At 54.9% G+C, this 16,140-nt stretch overlaps 1 protein-coding gene across 4 annotated transcripts; it reads left to right on the forward strand.

Annotated features, from left to right (window-relative positions):
* Positions 1–1,281: 1,281 nt before the first annotated feature.
* Positions 1,282–9,597, forward strand: BCL6B (BCL6B transcription repressor). 4 transcript variants are annotated; one of them, XM_048517850.1, is made up of 9 exons: positions 1,282–1,398; positions 2,350–2,521; positions 3,421–3,642; positions 4,823–5,134; positions 5,553–5,668; positions 6,256–6,393; positions 7,384–7,514; positions 7,953–8,090; positions 8,889–9,597. In XM_048517850.1, the coding sequence occupies exons 2-9, from the start codon at positions 2,355–2,357 to the stop codon at positions 9,117–9,119; spliced, it is 1,455 nt and encodes a 484-aa protein (XP_048373807.1). In that variant the 5' UTR covers positions 1,282–1,398; positions 2,350–2,354; the 3' UTR covers positions 9,120–9,597. The 4 variants fall into 4 exon arrangements, with proteins under 4 accessions (XP_048373807.1, XP_048373809.1, XP_048373808.1 ...); XM_048517852.1 differs by having other exon boundaries at positions 8,988–9,597; XM_048517851.1 differs by having other exon boundaries at positions 1,282–1,391.
* The last annotated feature ends 6,543 nt before the right edge of the window (positions 9,598–16,140 follow it).

Consider the following 16,140-nt stretch of genomic DNA (forward strand, 5'->3'; position numbering starts at 1 on the left):
CCATGGTTTTAGCAGTGTGAGAAAGAGAGAAAAAATTATCCTGGTAGGGCATGGATTCCCGACCTTTGACCCATTCGGTTGCCCTCTTCTGGACGCCAGCAGTGGCGTAGGAGGTTAAGAGCTCGTGTATCTAATCTGGAGGAACCGGGTTTGATTTTCCACTCGGCCGCCTGAGCGGTGGAGGCTTATCTGGGGAATTCGGATTAGCCTGTGCACTCCCACACACGCCAGCTGGGTGACCTTGGGCTAGTCACAGCTTCTCGGAGCTCTCTCAGCCCCACCTACCTCACAGGGTGTTTGTTGTGAGGGGGGAAGGGCAAGGAGATTGTCAGTCCCTTTGAGTCTCCTGCAGGAGAGAAAGGGGGGATAGAAATCCAAACTCTTCTTCTTGGATTGTGGCGCCCAGAACTGGACCCAGTATTACAGGTGAGCAGAGTAGAGAGGTACAATCACATCCCTCCATCTAGACCACAGGTGTCAAACTCGTGGCCCTCCAGATGTTATGGACTACAGTTCCCATCATTCCCTGCCAGCATCATGCTGGCAGGGGATGATGGGAGCCGTAGTCCATAGCATCTGGAGGGCCGCGAGTTTGACACCTATGATCTAGACACTCCTTTGGACGCGGCCCAGAGTTGCGCTCAGACTTCACGATGACTTCATGTTTTCCACGCCGAAGCCCTGGTGTTCCAAATCGGTTCCGGGGGACGGATCCGAACCCGCCTCTGGCGCTTCTGCCTCAACTCAGTGCCAGAGGACAGGGAAGGCTGCGAGGGGGCGGGGGGGCGGGGGGGGGGAGAAGGAAATGGCCTCATGCGAGCAGGTGCTTCCTTGCCACCCTGCAGACGGTGTCTGCTCAAGAAGTAACAATGTAAGGAAGCTGCAGAGAAAACAACGTCAACCTGGACTCCTGGGTCTTCTTGAGAAGCCGTGGCAGCGTATTAGGGGAGGGGGCATCCCGGGGGTCTTAGTCATCTGGGGTGGACAAAAGGGACCTTCTGGAGAAAGCACCCTATTCTGGTCTGGGGGGAGGGAGAAGGCCAGATGATGGAGAGGACTGGGGGGCGGGGGGTGCAGTCTTCCAGAGTGCCTGGACCATCCTTTTCCTGAGAGGTCTATAAATATACACGTGCCCCTCGCCGGCTTTCCCCCTTTCCCTGTCCATCTGAGCCAAACTTGCAAGGGAAGGAAGGAGGTGAGAGACATCATTTCCTTTCCACTTTGCCCCGATGTTATAAAGGAGCCTCCCAAGCCGGGATCTTGCCGAGGCTGGTTCTCAGAGCGTCGGGACTCCAGGAGGGCCGGGGGGGTCCAGCTGGATCTCTGCCCCCCTGCCCACACCCCACACCTGCTGGCAGGAACCAGGTCATTCAACAGCACAGTCCCTGCAGGTCAGGGGTGAGTGTGTGTTGAGGGGGGGAGCAACAGGGAATGCTTCTCCAGAGGGGAGTCTGGTATTGCCTGGGCTTTTGGGTGTGGGTGGGTTGGGAAATGGGGTTCAAGCCTGTGACCCTGCCAGGCTGAGCAGGAGAGAGCTTTGGAACCAGGGGCTGCCGGGCTGAGCAGGAGAGAGCTTTGGAACCAGGGGCTGCCGGGCTGAGCAGGAGAGAGCTTTGGAACCAGGGGCTGCCGGGCTGAGCAGGAGGAGAGCTTTGGGAACTCCAGGGCTGCCGGGGTGAGCAGGAGAGAGCTTCGTCTCAGGGGCTGCCGGGCTGAGCAGGAGAGAGCTTTGGAACCAGGGGCTGCCGGGCTGAGCAGGAGAGAGCTTTGGAACCAGGGGCTGCCGGGCTGAGCAGGAGAGAGCTTTGGAACCAGGGGCTGCCGGGCTGAGCAGGAGAGAGCTTTCGAGTGGGCCTGGGGCTACAGGAGAGAACCCTGTCCAGGGGCTGCCGGGCTGAGCAGGAGAGAGCTTTGGAACCAGGGGCTGCCGGGCTGAGCAGGAGAGAGCTTTCGAACCAGGGGCTGCCGGGCTGAGCAGGAGAGAGCTTTCGAACCAGGGGCTGCCGGGCTGAGCAGGAGAGAGCTTTGGAACCAGGGGCTGCCGGGCTGAGCAGGAGAGAGCTTTGGAACCAGGGGCTGCCGGGCTGAGCAGGAGAGAGCTTTGGAACCAGGGGCTGCCGGGCTGAGCAGGAGAGAGCTTTGGAACCAGGGGCTGCCGGGCTGAGCAGGAGAGAGCTTTGGAACCAGGGGCTGCCGGGCTGAGCAGGAGAGAGCTTTGGAACCAGGGGCTGCCGGGCTGAGCAGGAGAGAGCTTTTGAACTGGGGGGGGGGCAGCCTGGGTTATCTGGAAGCCCTGAGAAAGAGTCAGGGGGCATCTCCTTCCCGCCCTGACCCCCGGCTCTCCCGCAGGCAGCATGGCCGGCCCAGGCGACCCCAGCTACGTGCGGGAATTCACACGCCACTCCGGAGACGTCCTGCTGAACCTCAACGAGTTGCGGAAGCGCCACGTTCTCACCGACGTCACCTTGCGGGTGGGAGGGCGCCCCCTGCAGGCCCACAAAGCCGTCCTCACCGCCTGCAGGTGAGCGCCTCCCCACCTCCGCGGCACACCTGCCTGGCGAGGTCGTGGCGCTGTGGTGGCCGGAAAGTCAGCAGCCCCACTGGAGCCAGGAGGGAGTGGGAGGGGAACCCCTGGGCCTGGCCATGTGGGAGGGGGAGGAGGGCACAGATTTGGGGAAGGGGCGCATGTGGGAATGGGGGTCAAGGAAGAGGGACTTACTGCGGTCCATCCCAGTTGGAAAAAGTCCTGGCTCAGTGCATGCACATGGTTACATGGGCACAATCTTTTAGCCTTCTCTTGCTTATTAAATCTGCCATGTAACAAGGCAGAAGGCATAACATTAAACCTGGCGAGCATTATGGCTCTCCTTTGAGCAGGGTTTATTAAGCAATACAGGTAGTGTGCCAAGTGGCCCCATTCAAATGGGAGAGAAAAATAGAGGGGAGAGCACGTTTTCTTGGCTTCGGTGATTAGGGGTGAACCAGACGTGCTTCTGCACTCCTACATTCCTGTTGGGTGACCTTGGGCTAGTCACAGTTCTCTCCGAACTCTCTCAGCCCCACCTGTCTCACAAGGTGTTTGTTGCAGGGAGAGGAAGGGAAAGGAGCTTGTCAGCCCCCTTGAGTCTCCTCACAGGAGAGAAAGGGGGGTATAAATCCAAACTTTTCTTTGTCTTCTTCTCTCTCTCTGGCCTGCACCGTGGGGCTGTTGTTGGAACAAAACCACTGTGGAGAGGACTCTGTTCTAAACAACTTTGAACCCCAAGGGGGGGGGAGAAAAGCAGGATTTAAATCAATAAATGCAGACTGGGGGGGACATGGAAATGAGTGGCACTCCAGAATACTCAGTCCTCCCCCCCTCCCCCCGGGGACGTCATCTGGTCTTTCCGGGTTCGCCAACTGTGTCCCTCCCCTTTCCAGCGGCTTCTTCTATTCCATCTTTCTGGGCCACGGAGGCCACGAGGTGAGCGTGCTGACCTTGCCCAGCTCCATTGAGCCAGCTGGATTCAGGGCGCTCCTGGACTTCATGTACACCTCCCGCCTCCTGCTCACCCCGGGCACCGTGCCCGCCGTCCTGGCAGCCGCCTCCTACCTGCAGATGGAGCACGTGGTGGAAAGTTGCCATCGCTTCATCCAAGCCAGGTACGGTTGGGCGGGGGGGGGGGGGAACAGAGCCCCGAGCTCCTTCCACGCCAGCTTGGTGTAGCGGTTAAGAGCAGGTGCACTCCAATCTGGAGAACCAGGTTTGATTCTCCACTCTGCCACTTGAGCTGTGCAGGCTTATCTGGTGAACCAGATTAGCCTGTGCACTCTAACGCATGCCAGCTGGGTGACCTTGGGCTAGTCACTGGAGCTCTCTCAGCCCCACCCACCTCACAGGGTGTTTGTTGTGGAGGGGGGGGGAAGGGAAAGGAGATTGTCAGCCCCTTTGAGTCTCCTTACAGAACAGAAAGGGGGGTATAAATCCAAACTCCTCCTCCTCCTCCTCCTCCTCCTCCTCCTCCTCCTCCTGCACAGCAATGGTCCTCCTCCTGCACAGCAATGGGTGCCCTTCCCCAACAATCACTCATACCCTTGACACACATTCTAGTTGGAAACCCCCTCCCGTTAAATGAGGCATCTCCCTGGAGCCAGGAGCCAGTGGAGTCCGTAATGGGTCAGATCCTGACATTTCCAATTAAGTGGCCCTGGGAGTAGATGGTGTGGAGGCCTCGGAGGGCCTCTGCCAGTCGGAGCAGGCAAGACCAATCTGGGCCTCAGTGGAGGACAGCCTCATCAAGGAGAGGGCCGTGGCTCAGTGATGGACCACCTGTTGGGCATCCAGAAGGTCGCTCCTGGCCTGAGTCCCTGGCAACATCTCCCTTGAAAAGGACCAGGCAGCAAGTGATACAGAAGACATTTTTCTGTCTGAAATCCTGAACAGCAGCTGCCGGTCAGAGTAGGCAAGGCTGACCTGGATGGCCCAAGGGCACCTGGGACTCAGGGGCGGAGCTTCTGCCCGGCCTCCCCAATTAAGGATCAGGTGACCGTGGGTACCTAAGACTCTGGACAGCCGCTGCCGGCCTGTGTTGGCGATACCGGCCACGACTGAGGAAGGCAGGGCCCAATTCTCTAGAAGTCAGCTTCACCTGCTCCTGTGTCCAAACGCCTGGCTTACCTCTTACCACAGAGCCACAGGCTAGAGGTGCTTCGAAGGGCCGTCCTGTGTCCGTGACCCCGGGGAACCCCTGCCGGCCAGAGTTGGGTCACCTGAACCTGGGCTGGGCAGCTTCCGACGTGCCTGTCGATACTGACCATTCCCGTCTTCTTGTGTTCCCACCAGCTACGACCGCCTCCCTTTCCTCTTGGCCCCCCCAGCCCCCAGTTTCTCAGAGGTGGTGGAGTTTCCGAGCCAGGCGCCGGATCCGCGGGCTGGCCCCTGCTTCCCAGCCAAGGCCAAGGAGCCAGTCTCTGCCATGTCCCCGGGCACTGCGGGTCAGTCGCCTCCCGGCCAGCCGGCTTCCCCTCGCGGGTCCAGCAGCTGCGTCCCGAGCCCGGCAACCAAAGCCTGTAACTGGAAGAAGCAGCGCTTCATCGTGCTCAACCAGGCAGGCAGCCAGCGAGACTCCTCTGGGGCTCCCCTGACTCCACACAGGTCAGAAGGCTGGGCTCTGGGGGTGGGCCAGCCCCCCCAGGATCCAGAGAGCAGGGTGGAGGGTTGGGGCTGCCCTCCGCAGGCCGGTATTCAGCTCTGGGTCGTGAGAGGCAAAACGTTCAGAACAGTGGCACGGAGCACGTGCAGAGTGCCTGGGCAGGGCACCCAGTAAGCCAGCCTGGAACTGCAGCCCAAAGACTGTGAGCTGGCACTTCCAGCTCCTTACCCAAAGCTCTGGGGAGGTGGGGCAGCTCGGGGGTTTGCCTGCAGTCTAGTCCCCCATGGAACAAGGGGGGCTGTCTCCTTTCCCCCCTGGCTTGGCCTCAGGGGCAAATCGAAACAGAAGCCGCCTTTGCTGGCACTGAGCTGCACCTGTTGAATTTCTGCCACGGTCTCACCCCTTCCCTCATGTCCCTAGGATGCTTCCATCACAGGCCCATGGCTGCCCGGTCTGTCTCCAGCCGCCCCCCTGGATCTGTTCACATTCTGGAGGGGATGTTTCTGGGGGGCAGGGAAGCCCCTCCTCCGGCACAGGTGAGTTGGGTTGGGGGGGGGGGGAGGCAGGCAGCTGGTGGCAAATATCTTAGGGGGAGGGAGAAATGCCCTGTGAGATCAAAGGGTTAAAAAGAATGCTGTCAATCATGTTATTTTGAAGTTTTAAAGTGTCGATATAGCCGTACACCTCTGCTGGCAGACGGTTGGACTAGATGACCCCAGCGGGACCCTTCCAACTCTGGGATTAATTAAACAAAACATGTCAATAAATGTTTTCTCTCAAGAAAGGAGCTTATTAGAAGTAAACTTTAAGTCCTCTTTTCAATGGCAAACCTCTGCCCTGAAACATACGAAGGGGCATCTTGAAAGAAAGTTCCTTTGGGCATGTACAGAGCGCATCTCTGAATCACTGTGGCCCATTCCTATATGGCAGGGAAGACAGCCTATACATGCGCAGTGCATTTGTGATGCTTGGACAGGCTTATGCACCAAACATTTCAGAACGTTTGAGAAATTCAGTTTCTCAGGGCAGGGAGGGAGCCATTTCTCTCCCCCCCCCCCGGCCCCACCTTTGTCCTCCCTCCTCTTAGGTTCAAGCCCAGATGACAGGTGTGCTTGTTATTTAGGGTACCAGGAGGAAGAGGAGGGAGGAGGGAGTGCTCCCCCTCAACCCCACTCTGAGGAAAAGCCTTACAAATGTCATTTCTGCAACTCTGCTTTCCGCTACAAGGGGAACCTCGCAAGCCACAGGTCCCTGCATACAGGTGAGTGTTGCACACGTACCTGAGAGAGAAGATACTGTAGAGTATGTCAGTGTACTGGTTAAATATGATCTTTAGGGTAAGGTCTCGGGCTCAGAAGGGATCTGAGGCTGTGTCCGAACTCACAACAAGTAAGGCAAAGAGCGGGGCTTTCTTTGTGGTGGCCCCTAGTCTCTGGAATCCCCAGCCCAGAAAGGGTACCCTAACATTCTCCTAAAATCACCTTTCTGGGTGTTCTGTTATGGCTGAAGTTGGGTTGTTGAATGTGGATGGCTGACCCCAGTTAACACCAACCAACAACTGTCCTCCACTCAAATTCCAGGTCAGGTTCAAGGTTTGGGTTTTGACCTTTAAGACCTTGAGTCAGGGGCGTAACGAGGCAAACTGGAGCCCTGGGCAAAACCTGAGTTGGATGCCCGCCCGCCCCCCCCATGGGTGGCCACCCCACCACGACCAAAAAATTTTTTTGCACCAGGTCATTGGTGCCTGCAGGGGGTGCATTTTTAGACATATCGCCACCAGAATTTCAGCGTATCATCAGGAGACTGTCCTTATGCTACCCCCCCAAGTTTGGTGCAGTTTGGTTCAGTGGGGACAAAGTTATGGACCCTCAAAAGGGTAGCCCCCATCTCCTTAGCTCCCATTGGAAACAATGGGGGATGGGGGCACCCCAAAGTTATGGACTCCCTGAACCAAACTCACCAAACATGGGGGGTAGCATAAGGACAGTCTCCTGATGATACGCTGAAATTTTGAGTGTATTTATATGTCTAAAAAAATACACCCCCTGCAGGCCAAAAAACGGAAAACCACTAAAAATACCCCAAAACAAACCTTGCATTTTTGGTGCCCCCCCACAAGGTGATGCCCTGGGCAGCTGCCCACCTTGCCCAATGGGCATTACGCCCATGCCTTGAGCGTATCTTAGAAATTTGGCTGTTTCCGGCTGCACCTTTTGAGGTGTGTACATGGGCTGCTGCTTCTCCCCCTCAGGAGAGAAACCGTACCGCTGCAGGATTTGCGGGGCCCAGTTCAACCGGCCAGCCAACCTCAAGACGCACCTGCGCATCCACTCAGGGGAGAAGCCATTCAAGTGTGAGACCTGTGGCTCCCGGTTTGTGCAGGTGAGAAGGGTTTTGGGAAGGGAGGGAGGTGGCCATGGGCTTACCACTCTACATGCTGGCTAGAGCGCAACAGATGGAAGTTACGGGCCAGTGGCCGTGGGTCTCCAACAGAGGCCGTGTGAGCTGCCGCTTGGATACACCCAATCACACCTTTCACAGGTATTGATTTTGATTGTTTATTTACCTGCAGGCTTAGTGCAGAGGACAGATGTTTAGAAACATGCCCACAGCAATGGCACAACCAGCTGTCCGGGTATCACCCAGATGTCTCTCACAACTCCGGGACAGCCACAAATCTTCAAAAAGCCCGACTGTGTTGCTTTTAACTAAATTTTGTTGGTGGCAGTCAAGTCGTCTATCTTTCAAAGTTTTGCTGAGGCAAACTGAGTGCCTGGCCTTGCCCTCCTCCACAACCTCCCCCCTCTCTCCTCCTCCCAGGTAGCTCACCTGCGGGCCCACGTCTTGATCCACACCGGGGAGAAGCCCTACCCATGCGACACCTGTGGGACTCGCTTCAGGCACCTGCAGACACTGAAGAGCCATGTCCGCATTCACACAGGCGAGAAGCCTTATCAGGTGAGGTGTGGGCAGTTGTGGTACCCTTGCGGTGTGATCCTAAAATGCGATCCTGGGATTCAGCCCCGTTGGAAACTGTTGGATTCTGAGGATGATTCAGATAACTTCTTTTGTAGTCCACCTTTGCAACTGAGAGCTGTGACTCAAGGCGGATTACAAAAGCAATTCCATCAGCAGTAAAGACCTTCAATAAACATGCTATAGGAGCAGCAGTGGCGTAGGAGGTTAAGAGCTCGTGTATCTAATCTGGAGGAACCGGGTTTGATTCCCAGCTCTGCCACCTGAGCTGTGGAGGCTTATCTGGGGAATTCAGATTAGCCTGGGCACTCCCACACACGCCAGCTGGTGACCTTGGGCTAGTCACAGTTCTTCGGAGCTCTCTCAGCCCCACGTACCTCACAGGGTGTTTGTTGTGAGGGGGGGAGGGGAAGGAGATTGTCAGCCCCTTTGAGTCTTCTGCAGGAGAGAAAGGGGGGATATGAATCCAAACTCTTCTTCTTCTTTTTAATAGACCAGAAATGTCAATATCATGTTTTTAAACAACTGAAAACACACACGTCAATAATGGAAAGGAAATGGAGTCGATTGTTGGTCAATTTCATTTTCCGTTTGGGGAAAGGGCAGAAAACCACGGCTGCCATCCCCGATAAAGGAAGTGTTGCCTAGTGGCTGCATCCAGGAATCCGTGGCAGTCTTCGGTGATACTAGCCTGACTGGCCTTACCATTAATTGTCAATGCAGCTAATGTTTCCACCATAGAGATGTGGGGATAGAGCAACACCCTCTATTTCTCCCTAGCAAATCACAGCCCACGGAGGGTTTCAGAGACACGCGTCTAGCCAGAGGGTGTGTTGCTGTATTTTTGGAGCCTGCCTGACCCCAGTCTGTTCTTGGCAGTGTGAGAAATGCAACCTGCGATTTCGCCACAAGAGCCAGCTGCGGCTTCACCTGCGACAGAAGCACGGAGCCGTCACCAACACCAAGATCTGCTACAAAGTGCTCGACGGTCCCCACGCCACCCTCTGCTAAGCGCTTCTCCCCCCCTCACCGCCCCCGCAAATCCATCTCCAGGTTGAGGTGTCAGTGGGGCGGAATTCCACCCAAAGCTTGCGACTCCACTGTTTAGCAATTTGTATCCCGCACCATAGCCACATTTTTAAAAAATCTGTGCAGCCGACTGGATCTCCGACAACCAGCCAGATGCAATTGGGGGGGGGGGGGCACGGGGCCCCACAGACTTCCTAAACAAAACTGGGATATGCTAGATAAGATGCCAGCAGGCCCCACAGAGCCCGTGGGCGACACATTGAGGATCCTTGATGTAATCATTTCAACAGGTTTGGAATGTTTAAATTATAACTTTATTATCACACTACTATAAGCTTCCCCCCCAAAATTGTGTGTTTGTGTGTGTGTGCGTGCATGCCCAGAGAGCATAAGAAAGTAAGAAGTAGCCTGCTGGATCAGACCAGAGTCCATCTAGTCCAGCACTCTGCTACTCGCAGTGGCCCACCAGGTGCCTTTGGGAGCTTACATGCAGGAGGTGAAAGCAAGGGCCTTAATAACATAAGAAAGAGCCTGCTGGATCAGACCAGAGTCCATCTAGTCCAGCACTCTGCTACTCGCAGTGGCCCACCAGGTGCCTTTGGGAGCTTACATGCAGGAGGTGAAAGCAAGGCCATTCCTTTAATAACATAAGAAAGAGCCTGCTGGATCAGACCAGAGCCCATCTAGTCCAGTTTCCTGCTACTCTCGCCAAGAGTGGCTCCACACCCAGGTGCCTTTGGGAGCTCACATGCAGGAGGTGAAAGCAATGGCCTTAAGAACATAAGAAAGAGCCTGCTGGATCAGACCAGAGTCCATCTAGTCCAGCTCTCTGCTACTCGCAGTGGCCCACCAGGTGCCTTTGGGAGCTCACGTGCAGGATGTGAAAGCAATGGCCTTCTGCGGCTGCTGCTCCTGAGCACCTGGTCTGCTCAGGCCTTTGCAACAGCATCTTTCCTCAGAGCACAAAAGGGCTGCCCCACTCTGTGTATCCTCCCCAGCTCTGTGGGCAGAGCCAAGAAGAGATGGCTCTCCCCTGGCAGGCAGCAGGGCGGGCCCAGGAAGCCATTCCTGCCCTCATTCCCTCCATTCCTGTGAGCAGCAGTGGCGTAGGAGGTTAAGAGCTCATGTATCTAATCTGGAGGAACCGGGTTTGATTCCCAGCTCTGCCGCCTGAGCTGTGGAGGCTTCTCCGGGGAATTCAGATTAGCCTGGGCACCTCCCACACATGCCAGCTGGAGTGACCTTGGGCTAGTCACAGTTCTTCTGGAGCTCTCTCAGCCCCACCTACCTGCTTAAGAGGGTGTTTGTTGTGAGGGGGGGGAAGAGCGCAAAGGAGAGATTATCACTGGCCCCTTTGAGTCTCCTGCAGGAGAGAAAGGGGGGATATAAATCCAAACTCCTCTTTCTCTTCTTCCTCTTCTGCAATGCTGGTGGCCAGGAGTGAACCACACACCCCTGGAGGGTGTCAGTGTCCGCCCCCCCCCAGCACTTGCTTGAGCTCTGGCAAGCTCAGAGCACCTGCCCTAGAACATAAGAACTAGCCTGCTGGATCAGACCAGAGTCCATCTAGTCCAGCACTCTGCTACTCGCAGTAGCCCACCAGGTGCCTTTGGGAGCTCACCTGCAGGAGGTGAAAGCAAGAGGCCTTCTGCGGCTGGAAGTGTGCTCCTGAGCGCCTGGACTGTTAAGGACCTTTTGGTAAATCTCTTGTGATCCAAGGAGGATCCAAGTATTGTGGAGCCATAGATCGACTTTCTCCTCCATAAATCTGTCCAAGCCCTTTTTAAAGCCCTAGAAGGCTTGATGCCTTGTAGAATGCCCAACCAGGACGCGTTTGAATGAACTTACTTGCGAGTTTTTCATGCTAACTTACAGGTGCGTAGCCCTCCTGACCTGTGGCGACAGGGAGGGGGAGAGAGCGGTCTTTCCACCTGGGAGGCTGCATTGACCTGGCAGAGCAGTGCCCTGAACGCAGGAGTCTGTTTGAACTCAGACTGCATCTTGGGACTGTGTCTGACTTGGCGGGCAAGGCCGCCTCATGGTCTCCCCCCACCCACGACCTCATGCCTGGCACATACGCAGGAAACAGCATTTGAACATGAACAACAGCACCGCTGGAAGACACCAGTTGTCTTTTGTCTAGTGGCGTAGGAGGTTAAGAGCTCGTGTATCTAATCAGGAGGAACCGGGTTTGATTCCCAGCTCTGCCGCCTGAGCTGTGGAGGCTTCTCTGGGGAATTCGGATTAGCCTGTGCACTCCCACACACGCCAGCTGGGTGACCTTGGGCTGGTCACAGCTTCTTGGAGCTCTCTCAGCCCCACCCACCTCACAGGGTGTTTGTTGTGAGGGGGGAAGGGCAAGGAGATTGTCAGCCCCTTTGAGTCTCCTGCAGGAGAGAAAGGGGGGATATAAATCCAAACTCCTCCTCCTCCTCCTCCTCCTCTTCTTCTTCTGACTCATCCTTCTGTGACCATCTTGGGTGCAACCTCCCTTAGGGGTCCTTACCAGTTTATTGTCCAATGCCCACAAAACGTCAAGATAATGGTCAGCCATCAATGGTCTGACACTCAAGGCCACTGCCTCACCTAGAACGGCAGGAAACATCCTTTGTTCAAGGATTTCCTTTGCCCCAAGACATGTTTTCCCCTATAAAAGCAGGCCTCAGACCCCAGTCAGGTGCTCAGTATTAGCGCTGGTCATCTCAGAGCCTAGTGCTGGCCCATTAGGTCTCTGTCTCCTGAACGTCCACGACAAGACTGGTAAATATAATCTTTGAGGTCCCATCCCTTGTCTCTCTCTATGTCCAGAACTTGTCTTGCAGCTCTAAATTACATCCCAGGAAACCTTGTATGTGTGGGGTTTTACCTGCAGTAATTGAGTGATTGTGAGTGGGATTTCCTTGTATTTCATGTTCTTGTTTTCTCAATAAAAATTTAACCTTTTTACATTTTCGAGTGTACTGTTGAAGGCTTTCTCAGCTGGAATCAACACGCCCTTGAGGGGTTTTCTGGGCTGTGATTGGGTAGCTTTTGCTCCTAACTTTTCTCCTGCATCTGTGGCTAACCCCTTCAGAGGCATGGTGGCGTAAGAAGTGTTTCTCACTGTGCTATGGGGAGAATACTTACTGTGACGTGTCAGGCAGGTGAGGCTGGGGGTGTGAGCAGTGGTGGGATCCAAAAATTTTAGTAACAGGTTCCCATGGTGGTGGGATTCAAACAGTGGCATAGCGCCAACGGGGCTGGGCGGGGCACGACGGGGGCGTGGCCAGGCATTCCAGGGACGGGGCATTAATAATTTCTCTGTTACTGTAAAAAACTCTTACTGTAAAAAACAAAGTTCCTAATTTCCAGCTGGTATCTTTCTGTCCATAATTTAAACTAATTATATAGCAAGTCCCTATCGCTCTGCTGCCAGCAATAGAAACAACTACTTCTCCTCTAATTGACTGCCTTTCAAATACTTAATACTTTCAAGTACTTAATTTTGTTTCTAGAAATCAAAAGAAGGAGACTTTCCTTAAACAAGGAACTTTACCATATTTCTAAAATATGTTTTTAAAACAGCCCAACAGGGAGAATTATCCCGTTTTCTACCTTCGCTAACCAGCCACATAGGAAACAACAGGACTTTGTGATTTTTTGGACCTAATGGAATTTCTAACGGAAAAGCGGACCCAATTAGCAACCCCCTCTCAGCACACACAAATAATTAGTAACCCACTCTCGGGAACTGGTGAGAACCTGCTGGATCCCACCTCTGGGCGTGAGGCTGAAACCAGCAACCATGGCAGGTTTTAGGAGCAGTCGAGGCTTTGGAGGTTCTTGTGGGATACTCTAACCCACAGGTGTCAAACTCGCGGCCCTCCAGATGTTATGGACTACAGTTCCCATCATCCCCTGCCAGCATGATGGTTGCGGGGGGTGATGGGAACTGTAGTCCATAACATCTGGAGGGCCGCGAGTTTGATACCTATGCTCTAACCATTGCACCATGCTGCCCCCATGAATACTATGTCATCCATTTCCCCCTTTGACGCTCTCCAGCAGGAGAATGCTGCCTTTCAGGTGTGTGATAATAGCCCCTGGAAGATGGAAATATTTGGAGCTACACCTGTGTTGCTGCTGCCTGGGACCGAGCACCCACCCACTGGGCCAGCTGCATCTGGACGGTCCGCCCAGGGCAGGCTTCCGGCCTGTCTGAGGCACTTTCGCTGCCAAGGGAGGGCCGGCCAGGCGCACCACCCACAGCGGCTTCCTGCCCAAACAAAAGGTTTCCCTGGGCAGCTGCATCCGGCTGCTGACCCTCCTTGGAGGGGGTTTTGTACTGGGAACTCCAGCCCCCCCCTTCCCTTCCCTTTGGGAGGGGTCAGCCCCCCCCTTCCCTGGCAGCAAGAAAGACTGTAAAAAAAAAACCACTTCAAAGGAAGTCACACATTATTTCAAGGGCCCCGTCCCTTGGCGTCGGGAACATTTGCAGTTCTGTATTTATATCCCATTTTTCTCCCCATAGTACAGTGGTGGCGAACCTAAGGCACGGGTGCCAGAGGTGGCACTCAGAGCCCTCTCTGTGGGCAGGTGTGCACAGAGTTTGTCATGTGATAATAGTGTAGTGGCGTAGGAGGTTAAGAGGTCGTGTATCTAATCTGGAGGAACCGGGTTTGATTCCCAGCTCTGCCGCCTGAGCTGTGGAGGCTTCTCTGGGGAATTCAGATTAGCCTGTGCACTCCCACACACGCCAGCTGGGTGACCTTGGGCTAGTCACAGCTTCTCGGAGCTCTCTCAGCCCCACCCACCTCACAGGGTGTTTGTTGTGAGGGGGGAAGGGAAAGGAGATTGTCAGCCCCTTTGAGTCTCCTACAGGAGAGAAAGGGGGGATAGAAATTCAAACTCCTCCTCCTCCTCTTCTTCCTCTTCTAATTATTTCAGGGAGATTATTAGCATTAAACCTAAGACCTAGTTTTGGGGAAGCAGTGTAGGTAACCCTGTTAAGCGCTGTTAAACCCTACTGATTTTCATGGGAAGAACGAAAGCGTGATCCTTTACCTGGGAGTAAGCTTGGTTGCTGGCAATGGGGCTTGCTTCATCCATTTGAAGTGTTGCACAGTTGCTTCAAAGCAAAGCCACCAACTACCACCAAGCTTACTCCCGAGTAACGCATGCCTCGCAGCCAACCATTTTTTCTAAACTAAAACCTCAGTATTCAGGTTAAATTGCCGTGTTGGCACTTTGCGATAAATAAGTGGGTTTTGGGTTGCAGTTTAGGCACTCGGTCTCGAAAAGGTTCGCCATCACTGCCATAGTAGCTTGGAGAATTGCTCTCCCCACTTTCATTCTCCCACAAGATCAACCCTGCAAGGCAGGCTGAACTGCCAAGTTTCTGAGAGGCCCGGTTCAGGTGTCAGGCCAGGGTCTGTGAGACCAAGGTTCGAATCCCCACTTTGCCAGGGAAGCCTGCAGGCTGGAGGAGGTGGTAAACCACTTTGGCAGAAGTTCTCCTCTCCTTCCGTTCCCCGCAATATAAGAACATAAGAAAGAGCCAGCTGGATCAGACCAGAGTCCATCTAGTCCAGCTCTCTGCTACTCGCAGTGGCCCACCAGGTGCCTTTGGGAGCTCACATGCAGGAGGTGAAAGCAATGGCCTGCTGCTGCTGCTGCTCCTGAGCACCTGGTCTGCTAAGGCATTGGCAATCTCAGATCAAGGAGGATCAAGATTGGTAGCCATAGATCGACTTCTCCTCCATAAATCTGTCCAAGCCCCTTTTAAAGCTATCCAGGTGAGTGGCCATCACCCCCTCCTTTGGCAGCATATTCCAAACACCAACCACGTGTTGCGTGAAGAAGTGTTTCCTTTTATTAGTCCTAATTCTTCCCCCCAGCATTTTCAATGAATGCCCCCTGGTTCTAGTATTGTGAGAAAGAGAGAAAAATGTCTCTCTGTCCACATTTTCTACCCCATGCATAATTTTATAGACTTCAATCATATCCCCCCTCAGCCGCCTCCTCTCCAAACTAAAGAGTCCCAAACGCTGCAGCCTCTCCTCATAAGGAAGGTGCTCCAGTCCCTCAATCATCCTCGTTGCCCTTCTCTGCACTTTTTCTATCTCCTCAATATCCTTTTTGAGATGTGGCGACCAGAACTGAACACAGTACTCCAAGTGCGGTCGCACCACTGCTTTATATAAGGGCATGACAATCTTTGCAGTTTTATTCTCAATTCCTTTCCTAATGATCCCCAGCATAGAGTTTGCCTTTTTCACAGCTGCCATGCATTGAGTTGACATTCCCATGGAACTATCAACAACAACACCCCTGTCAGGAAGGCCAGGCGAAGTGTGTGACCGGCCGAAGGTCACACCGTAAGCTTTCCTGGCAGCGTGGAGATTCGACTCTGGAGTCTAACTATTACACCACGAAATCAGTAATCAGACTGGTGGCCCGTGAGACCTGCGCTGTAACCATTACACAACACTGCCTCCCGACCTAATTTTCCCCCCTGTTCTTCGCGGCTCGCCTTGTCTTGTGCACGGCAGAGCCAGGCCCAGGTGTCTTGAGTAGCAACAGCGAGGCTTGGTGGCCCCCCCCCCCCGTCGGAGCCCGGCGCCCCCGCATCCCCCACGACAGAGGAGACAACCCCAGGGCCGCTTCCAGACCCGCGCGCCTCCTTCCTGGAGCTTCGCCGAGGGTGGAAACAGGTGCCTGAGCAGCCTCCCCCCACCTGCACGGGAGCCCCCCGGCAAGGCGGCTCCCGGGACCCCCCCCCCTCGGGCCCTTGCCTTCCTACAGCAGCGCAAGCGCGGCGCCTTCGCCCAGCCGCTCAGATCCTAGCCCGGAGCTCTAACCATTGCGCAACGCTGCCTCGGTTGCCAGTTCTGCCTTCCGGAGCTCGTGTGGCTGCTGCCCTTGTCGTCGGGACCCGCGAAACAGGAGGTCCGCTCCAGCCGGCGGCTCCAGGGGACACCGGCTCTTGCCCACCCTCCTCCGGCGCACCTGCTGCAGCCCACCC

The sequence above is a fragment of the Sphaerodactylus townsendi genome, linkage group LG15, assembly GCF_021028975.2.
Source record: "Sphaerodactylus townsendi isolate TG3544 linkage group LG15, MPM_Stown_v2.3, whole genome shotgun sequence".
NCBI lineage: Eukaryota > Metazoa > Chordata > Lepidosauria > Squamata > Sphaerodactylidae > Sphaerodactylus > Sphaerodactylus townsendi.

Coding starts and splice junctions, on each gene's coding strand:
- BCL6B (XM_048517850.1), top strand. CDS start 2,355: ATGGCCGGCCCAGGCGACCCCAGCTACGTGCGGGAATTCACACGCCAC. Junction 3,643..4,822: donor CATCGCTTCATCCAAGCCAG/GTACGGTTGGGC, acceptor TGTTCCCACCAG/CTACGACCGCCTCCCTTTCC. Junction 7,515..7,952: donor GTGGCTCCCGGTTTGTGCAG/GTGAGAAGGGTT, acceptor TCCTCCTCCCAG/GTAGCTCACCTGCGGGCCCA.